General features: G+C 42.5%; 1 protein-coding gene across 1 annotated transcript in view; it reads left to right on the top strand.

Moving 5' to 3' along the window:
- LOC127655500 (collagen alpha-1(XXV) chain-like) overlaps positions 1 to 17,450 on the top strand; it is a 170,169-nt gene extending 152,719 nt beyond the window's left edge. Inside the window, exons 3-4 of the mRNA XM_052143361.1 lie at positions 17,045 to 17,089; positions 17,335 to 17,450. Of these exons, the coding sequence (XP_051999321.1) occupies positions 17,045 to 17,089; positions 17,335 to 17,450 (161 nt within the window). The remainder of the gene's footprint in view (positions 1 to 17,044; positions 17,090 to 17,334) is intronic.
- The last annotated feature ends 1,084 nt before the right edge of the window (positions 17,451 to 18,534 follow it).

Genomic DNA, 18,534 nt, shown 5'->3' with positions numbered 1-18,534 from the left:
ATATACTTCCAGTGTTCACGTAACCTCGACGTCTTTATACTCTACTATCGTGGGTGCTGAGACATGGGGGTATTCAATGATGCTGCCGGTTGAAGAGACGCTTGCGGGCTATATCACACATCATCACTCAAGAAACCCACTCTCCCCACTAAGCCATGCATGACTACCTCCATGCTAGTGGGGAGGGCTTATCAAGTGGCAGGTCAGGCTGGTGCTGCGCTGCACACCATGGCCGTGTTACAGGCGTACCAGGCTGACCTACTGATAGACCTGAGTGCGGGTGCAACGCTCAACGAAGAAGCCTTTTCTGAACTTCGTCGGGCCACAGATTTATCTCTCCGTGCGACCAAGCAGACAGCCCGTGCCATTGGTCAGTCTATGTCCGCTTTAGTCAGCATGGAGAGGCATTTATAGCTTAACCTTTCGAGCATCAAGGATAAGGACAGAGTTTTCCCACTCGATGTCCCGATTTCGCCTTCCGGTCTCTTCGGAGACGCCATGAATATGGTAATCTCCAGATTCCAGGAGGCAAAAAGCCATGAGGAAGCCACGAGGCGGGCCACCCAGTCCCGCCCCGACTCTCCTAGGCAGAGCGTGGCGAGTCGTGCTCCCCCTCGTAAAAACTGGGGACAGGCTCATCGCCCTCAGCAGCCCCCAAAGCAGGACCTCAGTGTCATGATTTCTAAAAGAAAGAAACCCTGACAGTCTTGTACCCAGCCTGGGGGTAGTTCCTCCCGGGACGTGGCGCGTGTACCATCCACTTCGGCCCTCCCGATACACTCGTGAAACCTCTTCACTCCCGCCGCCTTTGGTGTTTCTGGTGACAGAGGCTTCCAACAAAGAGTTGGGTGTACCGTTGCTTCCTGCCTTTATCCAGGACGCAGAACACTCGACATACCCTCACAACAGGAAGTGTCGAAATTGATACCCCTATCAGAGAACCTGGCAGCGTGGAAACTTCTGCCAGGCATTTCTATGTGGGTTCTGGACACAGTAGAAAGAGGCTACAGAATTCAATTCGCTCGCCGTCCTCCGCGTTTCAACGGCGTTGTTCCCACTACCGTGAAACCGGAGCAGACATGTCTACTGTGGAAAGGCCTGCAAAATCTCTTGGTCAAAGGGGCCATGAACGTGTTCCCCTTCCAGAGAAAGAGTCAGGCTATTACAGCAGATACTTCCTGGTCCCAAAGAAGGGGGTGGGGGGGGGTTTGCGTCCGAGGCTTGAGCCAATAGGTCAGGGTGTTCAAGTTCAAGATACTAACTGTCAAGACGGTCATCTGTCAGATCCAACATTACGATTGGCTGATCACGATCGAACTCATGGACGCATATTTCCATATTCAAATTCTGCCACAGCACAGGAAGTTCCTACGGTTCGCTTTTGGGGATGAAGCCTTCCAGTATCGGGTTCTTCCATTCGGCCTAACCCTATCACCCCACACATTCACAAAATGCATGGATGCAGCACTGGCTCTTTCGCAACTCCAGGGCATCCGCATTCTGAATTACATAGACGACTGGCTGATCTTAGCGCAGCTCCAAGAACTGGCAGTTCAGCACAGGGATATTGTCTTAGCTCATCTGGTTTCTCCGGGTCTGAGACTCAACGTCAAAGAGCGTTCTCTCCCGGGGAATAACCTATCTGGGGGTTATATGGAATTCGATCATGATGTGGGCACAGTTGTTTCCCGCTCGTATCACGTCCATTCAGAACACCCTGAGCAAACTCAGGCTAGGTCAAGGTTGCACTGTTCACCAGTATCAACTAATACTAGGTATCATGGTGTCCATGGTGATCCCTTTGGTCCTGCTCCATATGAGACCGTTTCAGCTGTGGCTAAAAGCCAGGGGATTTCATCCAAGGGCCAGTCCCCTAGGGCTAATAAGGGTTATGTTCCGCGTGTTTCGTTCCCTTGCTATGTGGTTCAGACCCCGGTTTCTTACCTTGGGTCCCACTCTAGGTGAGTCTCGTCGTCGCAGGCTGCTAACGACAGACGCCTCCCTGAAGGGCTGGATAGTGGTCTTAAGTGGTCGTCCAGCTCAAGGGGATGGGAGGGTCATCAGCTCGGTTGTCACAGTAACTGTCTTGAGTTGAAGGCGGTATTTCTGGCACTGAAATACTTCCTCCAGAGGCTACCATGTCTTGGTGCGGGTGGGCAATACAGCGGTAGTCTCTTACATAAACCATCAAGGAGGTCCACATTCACGTCAGCTAAATTTCTGGCACGTCGGATTCTCTTTGGGGCCCAGGGAAAGCCCCTGTCACTCAGGGCAGTTTATATCCCTGGTTGCCCATATGTGGGAGCAGATTTACTGTCCAGACAGAAAATACCGACGGGTGAGTGGAAACTCCACCCCTAGGTAGTGGAACAAATCTGGGTGAGATTTTACAGGGTAGAAGAGGACCTCTTCACCTCTATGAACAGCGTAATGTCTCCTCTACTTCTCCCTGAGTCACCCAGCCCCCCTGGGTCTGGGCATGATGGCGCATACATGGCCCTGAATGCGTCTGTATGCGTTTCCCCCGGTTTCTCTGCTCCCGGGAGTCTTGGCCAGAGTTCGCCAGCAAGGGTCTTGCCTCTTACTGATAGCGCCGTGCTGGCCGAACAGGGTATGGTTCTCGAAGCTAATCTCTCCTCGACGGCTCGCCTTGGGCGATTCCGGACAGGAGGGACCTTCTGTCTAAGGCGCAGGGGACGATATTTCATCCCCGCCCCGAATTGTGGAAACTTCATGTTTGGCCCCTGAAGGGTACAAACTGAGGGACACAGGGCTGTCACCTGAGGTTATCGAGACCATTCTTAGTGCTAGGGCACCCTCTACCAGAAGAATATACACCAATAAATGGGGGTGTCTTTGAAAAGTGGTGCAGTTCACATGGTGCAGATCCAGTTAACTGCCAAATTGTTTCAGTTCTGGACTTTCTGCAGGAAAAACTGTCAGCAGGCATATGCCCCGCTACTCTCAGGGTTTATGTGGCCGCCATTTCGGCTTGCCATGCCTTGATGGACGGGGTGCCTTTGGGGAGGCATCCTCTACTCCGCCGTTTTTAATGCCGGAGCAGGAAAGACTTCACGGACTCTGCCCAGTCCGTGCCCTTCAGACTTATGTCCACCGCACTAGCCAGTGGCGTAAGTCAGGGCAATTATTTGTCTGCTATGGGGGCCGCAACAGGGGGAGGCCGCTACCAAGCAGACTATGTCACGTTGGGTGAGGGATGCTATTGCCCTGGCCTAAGAGGCTTCGCCAGTAGGTGTCAGGGCTCACTCCACCAGAGGGATCACCTCCTCTAAAGCCTTGGCTAGAGGAGTCCCTCTGCAGCATGTTTGTGATGCGGCAGGCTGGTCCTCTCCACACACATTCATAAGTTTTTATGGCAGGCTCATGCCTGAACAAGTTTGTGATGTGGCAGGCTGGTCCTCTCCGCACACGCTCATCGAACTTTGTGGGTTAGATGTTTTTGCTACTCCGGACTCTTACGTCCTTGAGTCGACATCTCAAGCTCATGATGCTGCGCTTCTTTGCCACACTGGAATGTCCCAGGACTGCTGTTCAGAAAAAGATATCTGACGACACCCTGGTGACGCGTCTATTTATAGCCTGGCCACAGGTGCATCTAATGATCTCACCAGCCGAGGCTATAAATTCCGGTCAGTGTTCATTGACGTGTTGGTCACAATGCAGGATTGTTCCCAAAAGCGCTTAGCAAAGCGCAGCATCTCGTTCCACTTTTTTCAGGGAACAAGGGTTACACATGTAACCCGAGATGTTTTTCATGTCACATTTGATTTTTATGACACTATCAGTTAGGTTTTTGATTAATGTTTAGGGTAGGGAGGTTGGTTTTGTTGATTTTCAACTCGACTATAAGTGTAGTATCATTTTGCAATAATGTTGCCACATGGGTTTTGGCTGTGATCCAATCAATTCTTGATGGATAAAATAAAGTCCCTCCATACTTTTTTTTCTCATTCAGTATCCTGTTTCATTTGGAAACACATCAGATTATGGAAGTACAATAGGTTGCGTATAGTGTTTTATTTTGCCTTTAAAAATAAAAAGACAAATCAAAATGGAGCGGAAAAAATCTGCCTGATCTCATGAAACTTTCATGACCATGGCCATATTTTTGCAAACCAAAATTACATGCGGTATTACACGTTTGGCTGCAGTTTCAAACTGAATTTTCCAACTGGGGGCACCAAAGTGAGTGAAATGTCCGATAGTGTTTTAGGAGCCGTTTTAGATGAAAAGCACATTTTCTATGGCACTTTCATCTCACTTGTGAGAAGGCATCCTTGACTGGGCTCAAGCCTTGGTCCAAAGTCCAAAAAGCAAGCTAAACACATTGGAGTGGAAACATAAGTGTGGAAATATAGGTGGGTCTGTAATACAAGTAAAAATTTATACATTTTCAAATAGGTTGGAGAAAGTGTTTCGATATTATAACATAGCACTGTATTAGTGAAAGAACGAAGGATAAGCGTTTATAAATCCATAAACAGCCATTGTACTCATGCTTTGCATGTAAATAAAACAACATTGTTGTAACACTTATAGTGTCAATTTCAACAGGAAACTGCAGCAAAACAATGTAATCGAGGCATGTAAAACCCTTTTTTGCGTTTGCAAAAAAATTTGTTATAATAACATTCATTCAATGAGACTAGGTTGGAAAAATTTTTGGACTCTTTGTGATATGTTCAAAACTATCAGATATTTGGATTTTACAACCACATTTCCAAGCCAAGAAGTCTATTCAAAGCTTAAAGATTGTTCCAATAGAGACAGCAAGTCTCTCTGCTGAGCCATTTCAGCTTGAACTGTGATGCAACAGTTTGGCTATTGATTAGCTCATTACCGACCTTCACCAGTGGAGACAGCACTCTGTTTCCAGTTGGACCACAGCATGCACTGTAGGGAAGATAATTATGCTGCACTGCATGTTTGGAATAGTTTCAATTATCTTTGCCCTTTGTTCTGCCAAAGAAGAAACGCATTGATCTCCTAAAGCCATGAAAAGGACCTCTCTTGGCATTGCTTGCTTGTGTGAGGAGCCATAACACATGTACTGTAAATAAAGCACGATTACTTCCATGTAGGTTTCTCACTTGATTGTATAGATACAATCTTCAGTGAGCCACAAAAGGTATTTGCAAGGTATTGCAGGGATATGGAGTTCATGAATAAGATCTTGATTAATCAGATTCACTGCAGCCCCTGAATCCACTAATGCAGAAATATGTTTGATTTTGTCTTCAAAAGAGAGTTCAAGGGGATGAGAAAAACTGTGATATATGGGAGATGAAAGATTCTTGGTACTCCCGTTTGCTCTTGTGTAGTGAGATTTCTTGACCTTGTTAGGGAATTCAGAGTTTTGATGACTACTTCCACCACATTAGTAATAGTCCCTCATTGTGGCGATGATTGCGTTCTTCATGAGAAAGTCTAGCAAAGGAGATTTGCATTGGTTCAAGAGCTTCGGGACATGCATGGATGGACTGAATTTTGTGACTTGAAGCTTGACTTTGAACGCTGTGAGTTGCGTAGGAGATTATCAATCTTTACAAGCAATTAAATTAATTCAGGTTAGTTAAATTAATTAGTTTTCACCCTTGCATGCGAGTTCGACCTGTAGAATATAGTTCAGTCCCTCTCTGAAAATAGTCTTGGAGAGCGAACTCATTCAATCCACTTTGAGTCACTAATGTCTTGAAGTGTATGGCGAAGTCAGCAGCAGAACGTGAACCCGGTCATAAATGCAGCAGTTGAACAGAGACATATTTAACTCCCTCAGGGTATTCAAAATCTTCCTGGATTTGGGAGGCAAAGTAATCAAATGAAGTTTGTAGTTGTCCATCACTTTCCTAAACAGCAGAGGCCCAGTCTAAAGCTTTACTGGTAAGTAACGTCATTCAAAATGTGCATTTATTTGAATCAAGGCTGAAAGACTCCGGTTGATTGGAGAAATATATTTTACATTTACATAGAAAGCCTTTAAACTTCTCAGGTGAGCCATCAAACTTATCAGGAAGCGCAAATCTTATGCTTGAGTGGAAGAGCGTGGATGTATTGGGTGAGGCTCTTATTTGCAGCTCTTAGGTTGTGCAGTTGCTGGATTCATTAGTAGCGAAGTATTCTGTGAGGAACTCGACATGGAGGCTGAGGTAGAATCCATATGCAGAATGTTTATTAAACACAGCAGATAAATCCAAAACACTAGACAGAGACTTAGTTGATTAAGCAGGCAAAGTAGACGAAACACAAGCAGTCCAACCAGGCAAACAGTGCAAACTGTTATCCAGAAATTGGTAATCCAAAAAGGCAATGATAACAGACAATGGATAAACACTTGGTAAGGCTGTGAAACTGGTAATACTTACAAAGTAACAATGATGAAGCATGGCTTTATATATGGGTCAAACAGGAGTTAACCATAGAAGAAAACGGTTCAGTGTCAGTATTCGAGAGAGGGCTCCCTCTGGGGGATGGCTGAAGGGATACCAGCCTTATTTGTTACAAAGTCACACATTAAAATGTATGAATCAATTGCATTAAATACAAAATATCAACCTGAGTTACCTCTACAAACAAATGATGCTAGACCTAACAATTTTGCAATGACTTAACTGGAGTCAGATGATTTGTAGTGGATGTTTTAGTTCACATAGGTGTCCTAGAAGAGTACCCACAGGTGTAGTTCATTCCACTATGTTTGACAACCAAAAAATGCACCAATACTTTTTTCCTATTTTTGAACAATATACTTTACCTATTGTCTTATCATTTGAAACTGAACTAATAATATTTTTCATTCATACATTTTTAAGTACATATTTAAATCATTATTGTGGCCACTGTACATGCACTGATATCCTTTTCCTTGAGTACATTATGAGGATTTGATTTGTTGAGCAAAGTATAATTTCATTGATGCATTAAGGCAAAAGCTAGAAACCTGAGGGAGAAGGTAATGTGCCATATCTGTGGCGAGCTCAATGGTAGAAATGAGCTCTTTGAGCTTCTTTCATCAGTTTAAAGGGAGGAATGCATTTTTAATTCCTAATACAATTTAAGTGGTGTTAATTATGCTGAAATGATGAACATGCTACTGGAGAGCTGTCAGGGAAATGAATGGAGTGCTAAACCCAAAAAGAGAATCCCCACTGCGCAGCTCTCATGCTTTGCTGGGTTATGCCTCCAATTGTACATTAAGCATCTTAAATGAAGTATGAATAACAAAAAGTGGAAAACACAGATTAAGTGTGGAAACATTATCTCAGGGAAAAATCTTCTATTAATGTCTCATCAGCTTCTTTTTCACCTCTTATAGACTAGTGTTGGCCATTTTTAGGCATACTTTAGCCAAAAATGAAAATTCTGTCTCATTAATTTACTCACCCTCATTTTCAGTGCAGATCATACCCTATTTGGCACCCTAGGCCAGACCCTCCATTCAATCCCCCACCCATAAATTATTAGATTGTTATGTATACATTTTTTTACACACACACACACATTGTGTTTCCATGTTTTATGGGGACTTTCCATAGACATAATGGTTTTTATACTGTACAAACTTTATATTCTATCCCCTAAACCCAACTCTACCCCTAAACCTCACAGAAAACTTTCTGCATTTTTACCTTTTCAAAAAACATAATTTAGTATGATTTATAAGCTGTTTTCCTCATGGAGACCGACAAAATGTCCCCACAAGGTCAAACATTTCGGGTTTTACTATCCTTATGGGGACATTTGGTCCCCACAAAGTGATTCTCTCTCTCGCTCTCTCTCTCGAAAGCTCCATAATTACCAATTATGAAGCATATGAAATGTCAAAATATCCCTGACTCTTTCATTTTTATTAATTTCACTTTAAAATAAACAAAGTTTAGTAATTTTATGAAATGTATCTAATAAACAGCTTACACTCTGGTGTGGGGTTATGCTCTCTGACTTAGTTAAGCCTAAAATGATATAATGGTGACTTAAAATTCTTAGGTACCATTGAGTCTTATATACTGTTGTGGTTCAATATTTTCCAAACGCCATTAAATCTGAAAAGTAGAGGCACTTTAAAGAACTGTAATTTCAGTATCTAGCTAACTCTTGGAGCACCGCATACATAAACAACAGAAACTATATTTAAGATATGAGCTTAATGATTTCATTTTGTTGAAGGCTGTGGTCACCTGGGGTTGAGAGATTAGCTCTAGTGTAAAAAAAAAAAGGGTCACACAATCAGGATACAAAGATATATTTTTATTGGAGCATTATGTTTTCATAGAGCATCAAGGGTTTCTGAGATCAGCTATCCTCCCTAGTTCCAGTGTAGTGAAGAAAATAATAAAAAAGACGCCTTCTAAACAGATCAGATCATTATTCCAGGCAGTCAAATAATTGATTTAGGTACTTTTTCCTCAAGAAAATACTTTCGGAGCAGTGTTCTGAGTGACATATTTTCTCATTAGACTTTAAAGGTGCTGTAGTAAGCGATTGCTGGATTAGACCACTCCTGTCCCTTCAACCTTTTTTTCCCCAAAACCTCACCCTTCACATGTCTGAAAAAGTAGAGAACGTTCTGTGTTGACTCATGTCATCTCATGACACCTATTTCTGTGATATCTGTCAAGTTAGGGACAATTTATGTGTGGTATAAAAAAATAAATATCACAAAGTGTACCTTTAACACACCTTTATCAATACTTTATCAAAGTTTTTCATGTTTTAAATCTCCAATCAAATTGCTTTAAGCACACATGTATGCATATTGTGCTATACATTTACAATAAGCATAAAAAAATGTAGTATCCTACTCCAGAAGTTAGCTTTCAGCATGACATTTGCCAAATCCAAAAAATTATCTTATGTATTTGTCATGCAAGACTCTTCAATATGGCGTTAAAGGGATAGTTAACACACCTGTAATGATGGGAAGTTAGAAGGTAGACAGGGGTGTGGATCCAAAAGCGGGTTTAATAACAAACTGAATAAAATAAACAAACACAAAAGAACAGTCCACGATGGGAAAATACAACTAAAGCACGGACGAACATCAAGACGCTACACGGGTTGGGGATACATCCACGAAGGGCAGAACGAACATGAATAAACATCCAGGGAATAAGAAGACCAAGAGTGAACATCAGGGAACGGGAACAGCGACCATGAAACGACATAAACATTCAACAATCGAGTCACTGAACAAAGAACCAGGGTTTAAATACACAAACACAATGAAGACTAAACGAGACACAGGTGAGAACAATGAAGAGTGCAGGCAGCGAGAGAGGCCAGGAATTGTGGGAATTGTAGTTTATACAGAGACAGTGAAACACGGGGCGGACAACAAGGAAAACGTGACATGGAATGTGACGTGCTGAGTGAAACAGAAAACACGGACCACAAGGAATGTGACATAAACGTGATGGGTGAAACAGAGAACATAGGGCAGACACACAGGAACGTGACACCCTCATGCCATCCCAGATGTTTATGACTTTCTTTCTTCTGCTGAACACAATCAAAGGTTTTTAGAGGAATATTTCAGCTCTGTAGGTTCATACAATGCAAGTGTTTTAATCCATACGACTCCAGTGGTTAAATCTATATCTTCAGAAGACAGGTGTGGGTGAGAAACAGATCAATATTTAAGTATTTTTTTACTATAAATTCTCCTCACTGGCCATTAGTTGGCGATATGCAGGAAGAATTGAATCACCAAAAATAAAAGAATACGAATGTGAAAGTGGAGATTGATAGTAAAAAAGGACTTAAATATTGATATCTTTTTCACCCACAACTTTTATATTGCTTCTAAAAATATAGAATTAATCACTGGAGCCTTAAGGATTACTTTTATGATGCCTTTATGTTTTTTGGAGCTTCAACATTTTAGTACCCATTTACTAAAGGTTGGTGGTTCGATCCCCACAGCCACCACCATTGTGTCCTTGAGCAAGGCACTTAACTCCAGGTTGCTCCAGGGGGATTATCCCTGTAATAAGTGCACTATAAGTCGCTTTGGATAAAAGCGTCTGCCAAATGCATAAATGTAAATATGTAAATGTACTGGCATTGTGAGTAGGGCTGGGTGATATTATGATATATCGTGGCAATGATATACATTTTCAATCAATAGAGATTTTGCTATATCGTGTATATTGTGATATGTTAATTTTCATGTTCATGACTTGGGCTTATGTATCTTTAGGGCAGGGATTCATGTGAAAATGAGAGAACTGAAGAAAGTTTTTCCGGAATTAATTATGAAAACAGTTTGTGCAGCTGCCCAAGCAAATTCAATGACATTCAAAAGCGCTAAATATGCTTCTCATCTGACGAGCATATATGTATTTCAAGTGAATGTGGCACACGCTATAAGTGGCACATGCTATTTGTGGAGCATGTTAGTGCACTCGAGTCCAACAGGCTTCCCAATATTTATACTCCACAGACAGGAAAAGGAGGACATTTTCGTTTTATATTTTTTAAATGATGTATTATTTGCTTTGTTACATTTCTTTGAGAAAATCTTGAGTTTCTTGGGGAAAGTTTATAATAATTATAATATTGGTTAAAAATATATCAGATAGAAATGTGGCATAATGTGATATTTAGGTTTTTGGTAAGGTTGGTTTTTAAGGTTTTTGGTAAGGTTGAGTGTTTTATTATTATTGTCATTTTTTAATATTTTTTTATTTTCTTTGACTGTATTTGTCCAATTATAGAAGTAGTAGTTCCCCTTCTGTCACTCACTCGACGTTGTGTTGAATGAAGTGACACAAGGGGTCTTCCTGGGAAACCAAACGTACCTCTGAACCTGAGAAAAGGCCAATGTCAAGTTGAATTTGCATGCCCAGCCCCGGACATATGGGTATAAAGGGAAGCGGGGCAGCGAGTGCCAATCAGAATTTTTCTTCGTAGCCGAACGGTTGTGCAACAGCAAGCTGAAGTTCACCACTGTTTCACACACATCTGTCAGCGAGAAGCATTGCTGTTGGATATACGGCGTATTTCCAGCTGGTGTTCTCTCTCTCTGCACGCTGTGCAGTCTACACCCCTGGGCGCTTCGACAGTGCTTTTCACTGTTAAAATAGTGTTCTCCTCCTAAAAGAGTTTTGATTTCTCTAAAAGAGCCAAGGCACTTAAAGAGCAACATGCAGGTTGGACACCCCTATATAGCATAGTGTATGTTGATGATAAAACAACTAGATTTTCTGAACTGGAGTAATATATATTTAGCCATTAACGATATTTTGAGATAAATTGTGATAAAATAACTTCCGCGTCTATAAAGCACTAACCGGAAGTGACGATGGGCGAGGGAGTCTGGTCAAGTTCAAGCTCAGGTTACAATGGATGCGAATGAAGAAACCGAGTTCTCCCGTGTGGACGAACATGCCTATGATGGCCCACAGGCCTATAATTATGAGCAAATTAAGAGTTAAAATTATTAAAAGTAAGACTTACTCTGCTAAGTCCTCGTTTTCGTTGCACAGAATGTCTGCTAACGTTAGCACTTTGTCCTCCAGTCCAGCCCGCGCCAAAATCCGGTGTACACTTTGACGGTGGACTTGATTCCATCGAGCGCACCGAGGGAACAGCATCAGTAATCAGCCTCACGTGGTCCTTACTCCGAAATCCCATCCGAGACTCCAACAAATCTCCAGGTTGATAATTCTCCGGAGTGAAATGTGCGCCACAAACGACCGAGTGTGTGGTAACAGACGCGGCAGTGAAGTCTGCTCTCTTCACCTGCACAAAACGCACTCAAGACCGAAAAGCCTTGTTTTTTCTAGAAGGAAAATGATGGACATGATGTCCTGACAGGCTGGAATTCGTGCAACCAGCACAAACACAATAATTTACCATTATGGCTTCTCTAAAACTTTCTGTCTCTCACTACTGCTCTAACTACATCAACACCCACAATGAGAGCTGACCGCGAGCTCTTTTGTTTGCCTCGCCCTACGTCATATGACGCGTTGATAGCGGGAAAGGCATATTCCAGAGCCTAGCACATTTTCATCAAAATCTCTACATCAAATGAGATTTCATTAGTAATTTCTACATATGTGTTTTTAAAAGACCTCTGCAGACAATATAAAGTATTAATTCAGTTAGTTTTAAAGTATTAAAAAGTTATAAATTCAACCTGCATGTTGCTCTTTAAATATCTGCACCTGGGTAGTCCTGACCCTGACGTGCTGCAGGAACTGCGCTCTGCCACTGACCTCGCTCTCAGAGCCACGAAGGTCACAGCGCAGGCACTCGGGCGGGCGATGGCCACCCTTGTGGTCCAGGAGCGCCACCTCTGGCTGAACATGGTCGAAATGCGCGACGTTGACAAGTCACGATTTCTTAACACCCCCTCTTAACACCCCCGTCTCCCAGCTCGGCTTCTTTGGCAACACCGTCGACGACTTTGCCCAGCAGTTCTCGGCGGTGAAGAAGCATACGGAGGCGATTTCTCACATCATGCCACGGCGCCACCCAACCAGTGCGCCCCGCCTGCGACCAATCAACAGCCAGCTCCGCCTCAACCTGGGCCCAGCTCTTAGCCCCAGCGTCGAGCACCTCGCAGGCAGCATACGCCCCCCGTCTCCAGGACCCCTTCCAGGACCAGGAAAGCTCCAAAGCGCTCCTGAGTCGGGCGACCCATGCAGTCAGATGTTCGCTCCGCAACAGTTCCCTGGCCTCTGGCCCCGCGACTGCTCAGTCCCTGGAATTTCTCAGTGGGCCTCTCGGGCCTTCAGAGACCCCCCTTCGAGCCACTTGATTCAGTTGAGCTCAAGGCCCTCTCCCTGAAGACGGCCCTCCTGATCGCGTTAGTCTCCATCAAGAGAGCACAGTCTACGAGAAGTGTGGCGTCCTCATAGGCACTGGCCCATGGCACCTCCTTAGCAGACATCTGCAGAGCAGAGGGCTGGGCAACACCCAATACCTTTGCCAGATTTTACAATCTAAGGGTTCTCAAAACAGGGGTCTCGTCCCGTGTTTTGTCAGGTCCAAGTCAGTAGAACTCAGTGCGCCTTCTATCCCAGGTTAGCCACTAAGTGTCGCTCCCTGGATGTTCTTCTCCGTAGCCTTCTGGCCTGCGAATTCAGTGGAGCAATTCGTGTCCAGACCCTTTTCCCACGTACGGCTTTACAACCCTTGTGGTGTATTTGCCACATGTTACCTCCCCCTAGACTTGGCAGGATGTGGCCTCTGCAGGGTCTTTTCCCCCTTAAAGAATAGGACCGGGAAAGACCGCCTTCCCCGACGCATTTCATAGTGTTAAGATAGCCCCAGCCTCTTCACGTCCTATGTGAGAGACATATTGAGAGAGAGAAGGCCACGGCTGCCAGGCTTGCTTCCATGCTAGTCATGTAGCACCTGTTCCCCCCTCAGGGGTGCGGGGAACCTAAGGTCTATATGTGACATCTCTTTGGGGGCGTTGGGAGGGCTACGTACAGCCGACACAGTTGCCTCTTGCATGCAGTAGCCTGCTTGCACCTGTCTCGACAGTTCACGTAACACGGTCAGTGTGTGGCTTTTTTATATGTGTCCCTCCTGCCACAGCACTAGACCTACCACTGTAAATGGCCGTACCTTATTTTCAGCTCCTCAGTGCAAATTTCCTGACTGGCACTCGCTGCCCCACTTCCCTTTATACCTGTATATCCGGGTCGGGGCATGCATATTCTGTCTGCCAACTTGACATTGGCTTTTTCTCAGGTTCAGAGGTACATTTGGCGTCCCAGGAAGACCCCTTGTGTCACTTCATTCGACACAACGTCTCGTTCCTTCCCTCGGGGAACGGAGGTTACAACAGTAACCATGAGGTTTTCATTTATAAATTATTTAATTAATTGGCATTAACTATATGATTATTTAATAGATTAAACCATTTTACTGATTTAAAAAAATAATAATCTGATATCAGATTTTGGTCATATCTATTGAGCGAAATGTTGCTCTATATATCTACACACCATGGATGGCATGAGGGTGAGTAAATGATGAGAGTATTTAAGTTTTGGGTGAACTATCCCAGAACTAAATCATCATTCCACAAACTGCCTAATGAAAACCCAGTCAGGTTAACTGATATGCTAATAATACCTTTTCCATTTTAGTCATGGTTTAATTTTCACAGAGACCTTGTTCAAAGTTGATCTGTATGCATATAAATGCTGTCATTTTCTATGCCGAGTTTTCAAACTTCAGATTTTGCTTTGTGCTTTGGTGATAACAGTTGACAGAAGAATAATTTCAAGGTTATTCTGAAATTAAGACCTTGTGAGTGACACTTAATGGGAGGAAAATTGCAGCCGATATGGTTCAGATGATATAATCTTTGTCATCCCATGTAGTTTCATACCCAGAGGAAAGCACCATCTCTTGGACAGATCAGTCAGTGATGACTTTGTAATAACTTCCATTTTGAGACTGCATAGCTCACTTCACTCGATGCCAATGAAGATGTCACTTAGAACAACATAAAACACACAGAGTATAAAAAATAGGACCATGTCCACATCCTGAAAGGATGGAGCCAGAGGATTTGTGCATTACAATACCTATATTAAAGAGGAAAACAATGGAAAATGGACCGGAATATTTCATGATATATTTATTTAGGGTTGAAACAGGTAATGTGGGACAACTGGCAAAGGAAGAAAACTCAAGTTTTTGTATGAAATATTTCTTCAATTTACATCTGTATACTGTAGTGGAGGCATTTAGCTAATTAAAATGGTATTGTATTATGGGCTAAGCCATTGGGGTTTATCATGTGCCCCACTTTGCCTGTATTCACCCTACAGTATTTAGCAATAGCCCTTTTACCCAAATAATATCACTAAAGCCTTGTCTGCTTACTTGGCTATGGGTACCGAATGCACCCATTGAAGCCCTGCTATACACTCACTGAGAGTTTATTAGGAATACTATGGTCCTAATAAAGTGCCCGACGTGGTCTTCTGCTGTTGTAGCCCATCCGCCCCAAGGTTCGACTTGTGCATTCTGAGATGCTATTCTGCTCACTACAGTTGTTCAGTACAGACTGGTTATCTGAGTTACCTTAGTCTTTCTGTCAGCTCGAACCAGTCTGGCCATTCTCCGCTGACCTCTCTCATCAACAAGGTGTTCCGTTTGCAGAACTGCTGCTCACTGGATGTTTTTTTTTTTGGCACCATTCTGAGTAAATTCTAGAGACTGTTATGCATTATAATCAATGGAGATCAGCAGTTACAGAAATAATCAAATCAGCCCATCTGTCACCAAAAATCATGCCAGGGATGAAATCAGAGAGATCAAATATTTTCCCCATACTGATGGTTGACGTGAATATTAACTGAAGCTCCCAACCTGTATCTGTTTGATTTTATGCATTGCACTGCTGTCACACAACTGATTAGATAATCACACCAATATGTAAGTGTACAGGTCTTCCTAATGAAGTTCTCAGCAAGTGTAGGTCAGATTATTATCAATATTTTAGAGATTGAACATGTTATATGGATTTTTATTAAATGTTTTTCTTTACAAGCATACAACATGAAACAGTTCAAGTAGTTATTTTTTTTGGCGATGAGATTATTGAGTTGGCTTTGAGTCTTCAGCAAAGTTCATGTGTCATTATGCATTTATTTGAAATTTTTAAATCTGTAAAAGAAAAAAGAAGAAAAACACAGAAAGCCATTTGGAATACATAAATTATAGTGATCACTTACATTAACCAAATCTGACTTAAAAGCAAAAATTTTACAAAATAGAATGCCAGATGCATTCTTTAGCAAAATCATAACATTTTAAGACCACATGTACGCTTTAATTTTTTGTACAATGCTTCAGTGGAAAATGTTTTTTGTGGATGTACTCGAGTAGCTCAAGCACATGGAATAGGAAAGCCACAGAAATAATTTCTACCTAAAATACCAGTACCAGTGTGATCTCATACATCATGGATTTGTTTTTAAATGTGATTGACTTTAGATTCTGTTCTTGATTTTTGTTCAATGTTCAATGTTCAAGAGTTTTAGGCATTGGAAATGAAGTTGTATAATTTTGATTGGTCCTAAAAACAGAAATGATGAAGGCAGCTGGATGACTACTTTCATCTATTGACTTTTCACATCTTGATTTTCAAATACCATGCATATAAATTTCTATATCTAGGTTGTGATTTACATGTTATGGATAAAAGCTAAACACAAATAATTGATGTTGGGGTGAGTCAGTGAAAGCTGAGTTGCTGATGCTTTATGAAATCCTCAACTGGATGATTTATAAGGGAAGTACCCATGTTAGTGTTAATTTTTTCAAACAATCTTTAGAAGCTGAAAATTTGATGGCATGTTAAAAACAATTCAATTTTGATATGTTTCTCACAACATAATGTATGGCCTGAACCATTTATATAGTTTGTGTACATTATGTACTACCCAGAGTGAAAAAATAAAGCCCACCATCAAGTCTGTAGAGAAAATTCATGTGCTGCAATAATACAATACCGAAATTAAAAAATGCATTTCAGACAAAAATATTAACAATATCAGCCTACTAACATTTGCAATGCATGATTCTAATTGATGGTCATCTTGACAGCTCATTATTTCTTTAATTTACTCCTCTGGGGTGCTTCAATTAAGTTCTCAGAAGTTCCATTTGAAAGTAATTAGCGCCTACAGAGGATTTTCTGCCATAACATGTTAATTTTAAATGTGCATTCAATTGCTCCATTCTAACAATTTAGCATAATCACTGTTGGATAAACTTATTATGAGAAAGGCATGGTGAAAAACTGAAAACTTAAAAGAACTGATTAAATGCTTAAAGAACTATACAAATTGTAAAGAAAGTAGATGGTACACATACCCTCATTTACTTCCATCATTCCATTTTGTTTCTTGACCTTTGAATAGGACTGTTTATTTGGCAATATTTGGACAAAGCCTTTACTATGTGCATATAGTGGTGATTTAAATGTTATGTTTCAATCAATGTTGATGGAAATAACAGTATTTAAGTAATGTTTTCTCACCTTATCAAGGTCCACCAGGAAAAAGGGGAAGAAGAGGACGCAATGGAGACCCTGGTGAGTATTTCTGAACTCTTTCTGTGAGGTATCGCACTGATTGTCTCCCTCAATGGCCAAAAAAACCAAAAACTGTTAAATCATGAAAATGATTTGTGGGTCTTAGTCTGTGGGATAGTTAATAAATGTTTCCCCTAACCACAATTTCCAAGTGCTTGGATGAGTATTGCAGTACAATTACATGCCAGCTTTGGATTCTGTGTCCAGTGACTGACATTCCAAAGGTTTTGTGTCTGTTACATTAGCTATTACCAGCAGTTCCGTTTTTACTGGACCTCCAGTTAGAGGTGCACACTCCATCCAGCCCGACAAATCCTGTTCAAATGGGCCCAACTATTTTCTGGAAGACACGTGCAAGTAGCGAAACAAACACATGAAGTGTGAAATAGCTCCTAGATCAAATTAAGTGGAGACAAAAAAGTAAAAACATTGATCCAAACTGCATAATTTCAATGGTATTCTGAATTGGTACATGTGGGTTAAACATGGACATACTCTCTTTGCCTAAAGATAGTGACTCCATTTAAAACTGATTTGATTGACTGCATATAAAAGTGGATTCCTGTTCTCAGTGAGTTTGAACCATGGGGTGGTCAGGAGTGGAAATATGGGCAGTAACTGGAAGAAAAAGCACTGTATTCCATTTGAATTTTTCATGTTGTCAGCAACACATCACCCTAAAACTCTCGACTGGTTTACCACTGAAGCTCAGATGTTTAGCCTGGTTAGTGCCTGGATGGTATTGTCACAAACGCCGGCGAGAGCACCTCCGCAATTGGCCACCGGAGATCTGACTCACCTGAATTCTAATCACCCGTGCACCCACATACTGGGCTTGATTAAGTCACAGCTGATTCCATTCCAGCTTCCTCTATTTAAGCTACACGCAGTGACATTGTCACTGCGAAGTCTTGTTTGTTCCGGCTACACTACTGAGCATTCTACTACTAAAATCTGATTCATTCTCTGCCTAACGACCTTGCTTACCCCTCTGACTACGATTGATTGCTGCCTACCTACCTGAAACTCTTGCCTGTCTCTTCGTATTGCCACTTGCTGCCTGCCCTGACGTTCTGCCTGCCTCACTACGTGCTCAGCCTGTCTACGATTGCCCTGCTTACCCACTGCCTTGACCATTGCCTGTTTATCTCTGTGAGTTCAATAAAGAAACTGCTGATGGATCCCAACTTACCTGAGTCTGTGTTACAGAAGACTTCGCCAAACATCGATCCAGCGGTGATATCATGCTGGCTGAAGAACTCACCGCCCAAGCAAGTCAGCTATCAGCCCAGCACCACCAACTCGGCCGCCTGACGTCCGCCGTGGATGAAATTATGCGGGCTGTACAAGCTCTCCGCCAACCAGCACCGGCGCCCGCCGTGCCTCAAGCCAGCCAAGCGGCCGACGGCGCTTCTCACTACCAGCCGATCGCCGGCCCTCGGCTC

The sequence above is a fragment of the Xyrauchen texanus genome, chromosome 2 (assembly GCF_025860055.1).
Source record: "Xyrauchen texanus isolate HMW12.3.18 chromosome 2, RBS_HiC_50CHRs, whole genome shotgun sequence".
Taxonomy (NCBI): Eukaryota; Metazoa; Chordata; class Actinopteri; order Cypriniformes; family Catostomidae; genus Xyrauchen; species Xyrauchen texanus.
Note: the sequence above shows the minus strand (reverse complement) of the source record. Positions and strands in the feature narration are given on the sequence as shown.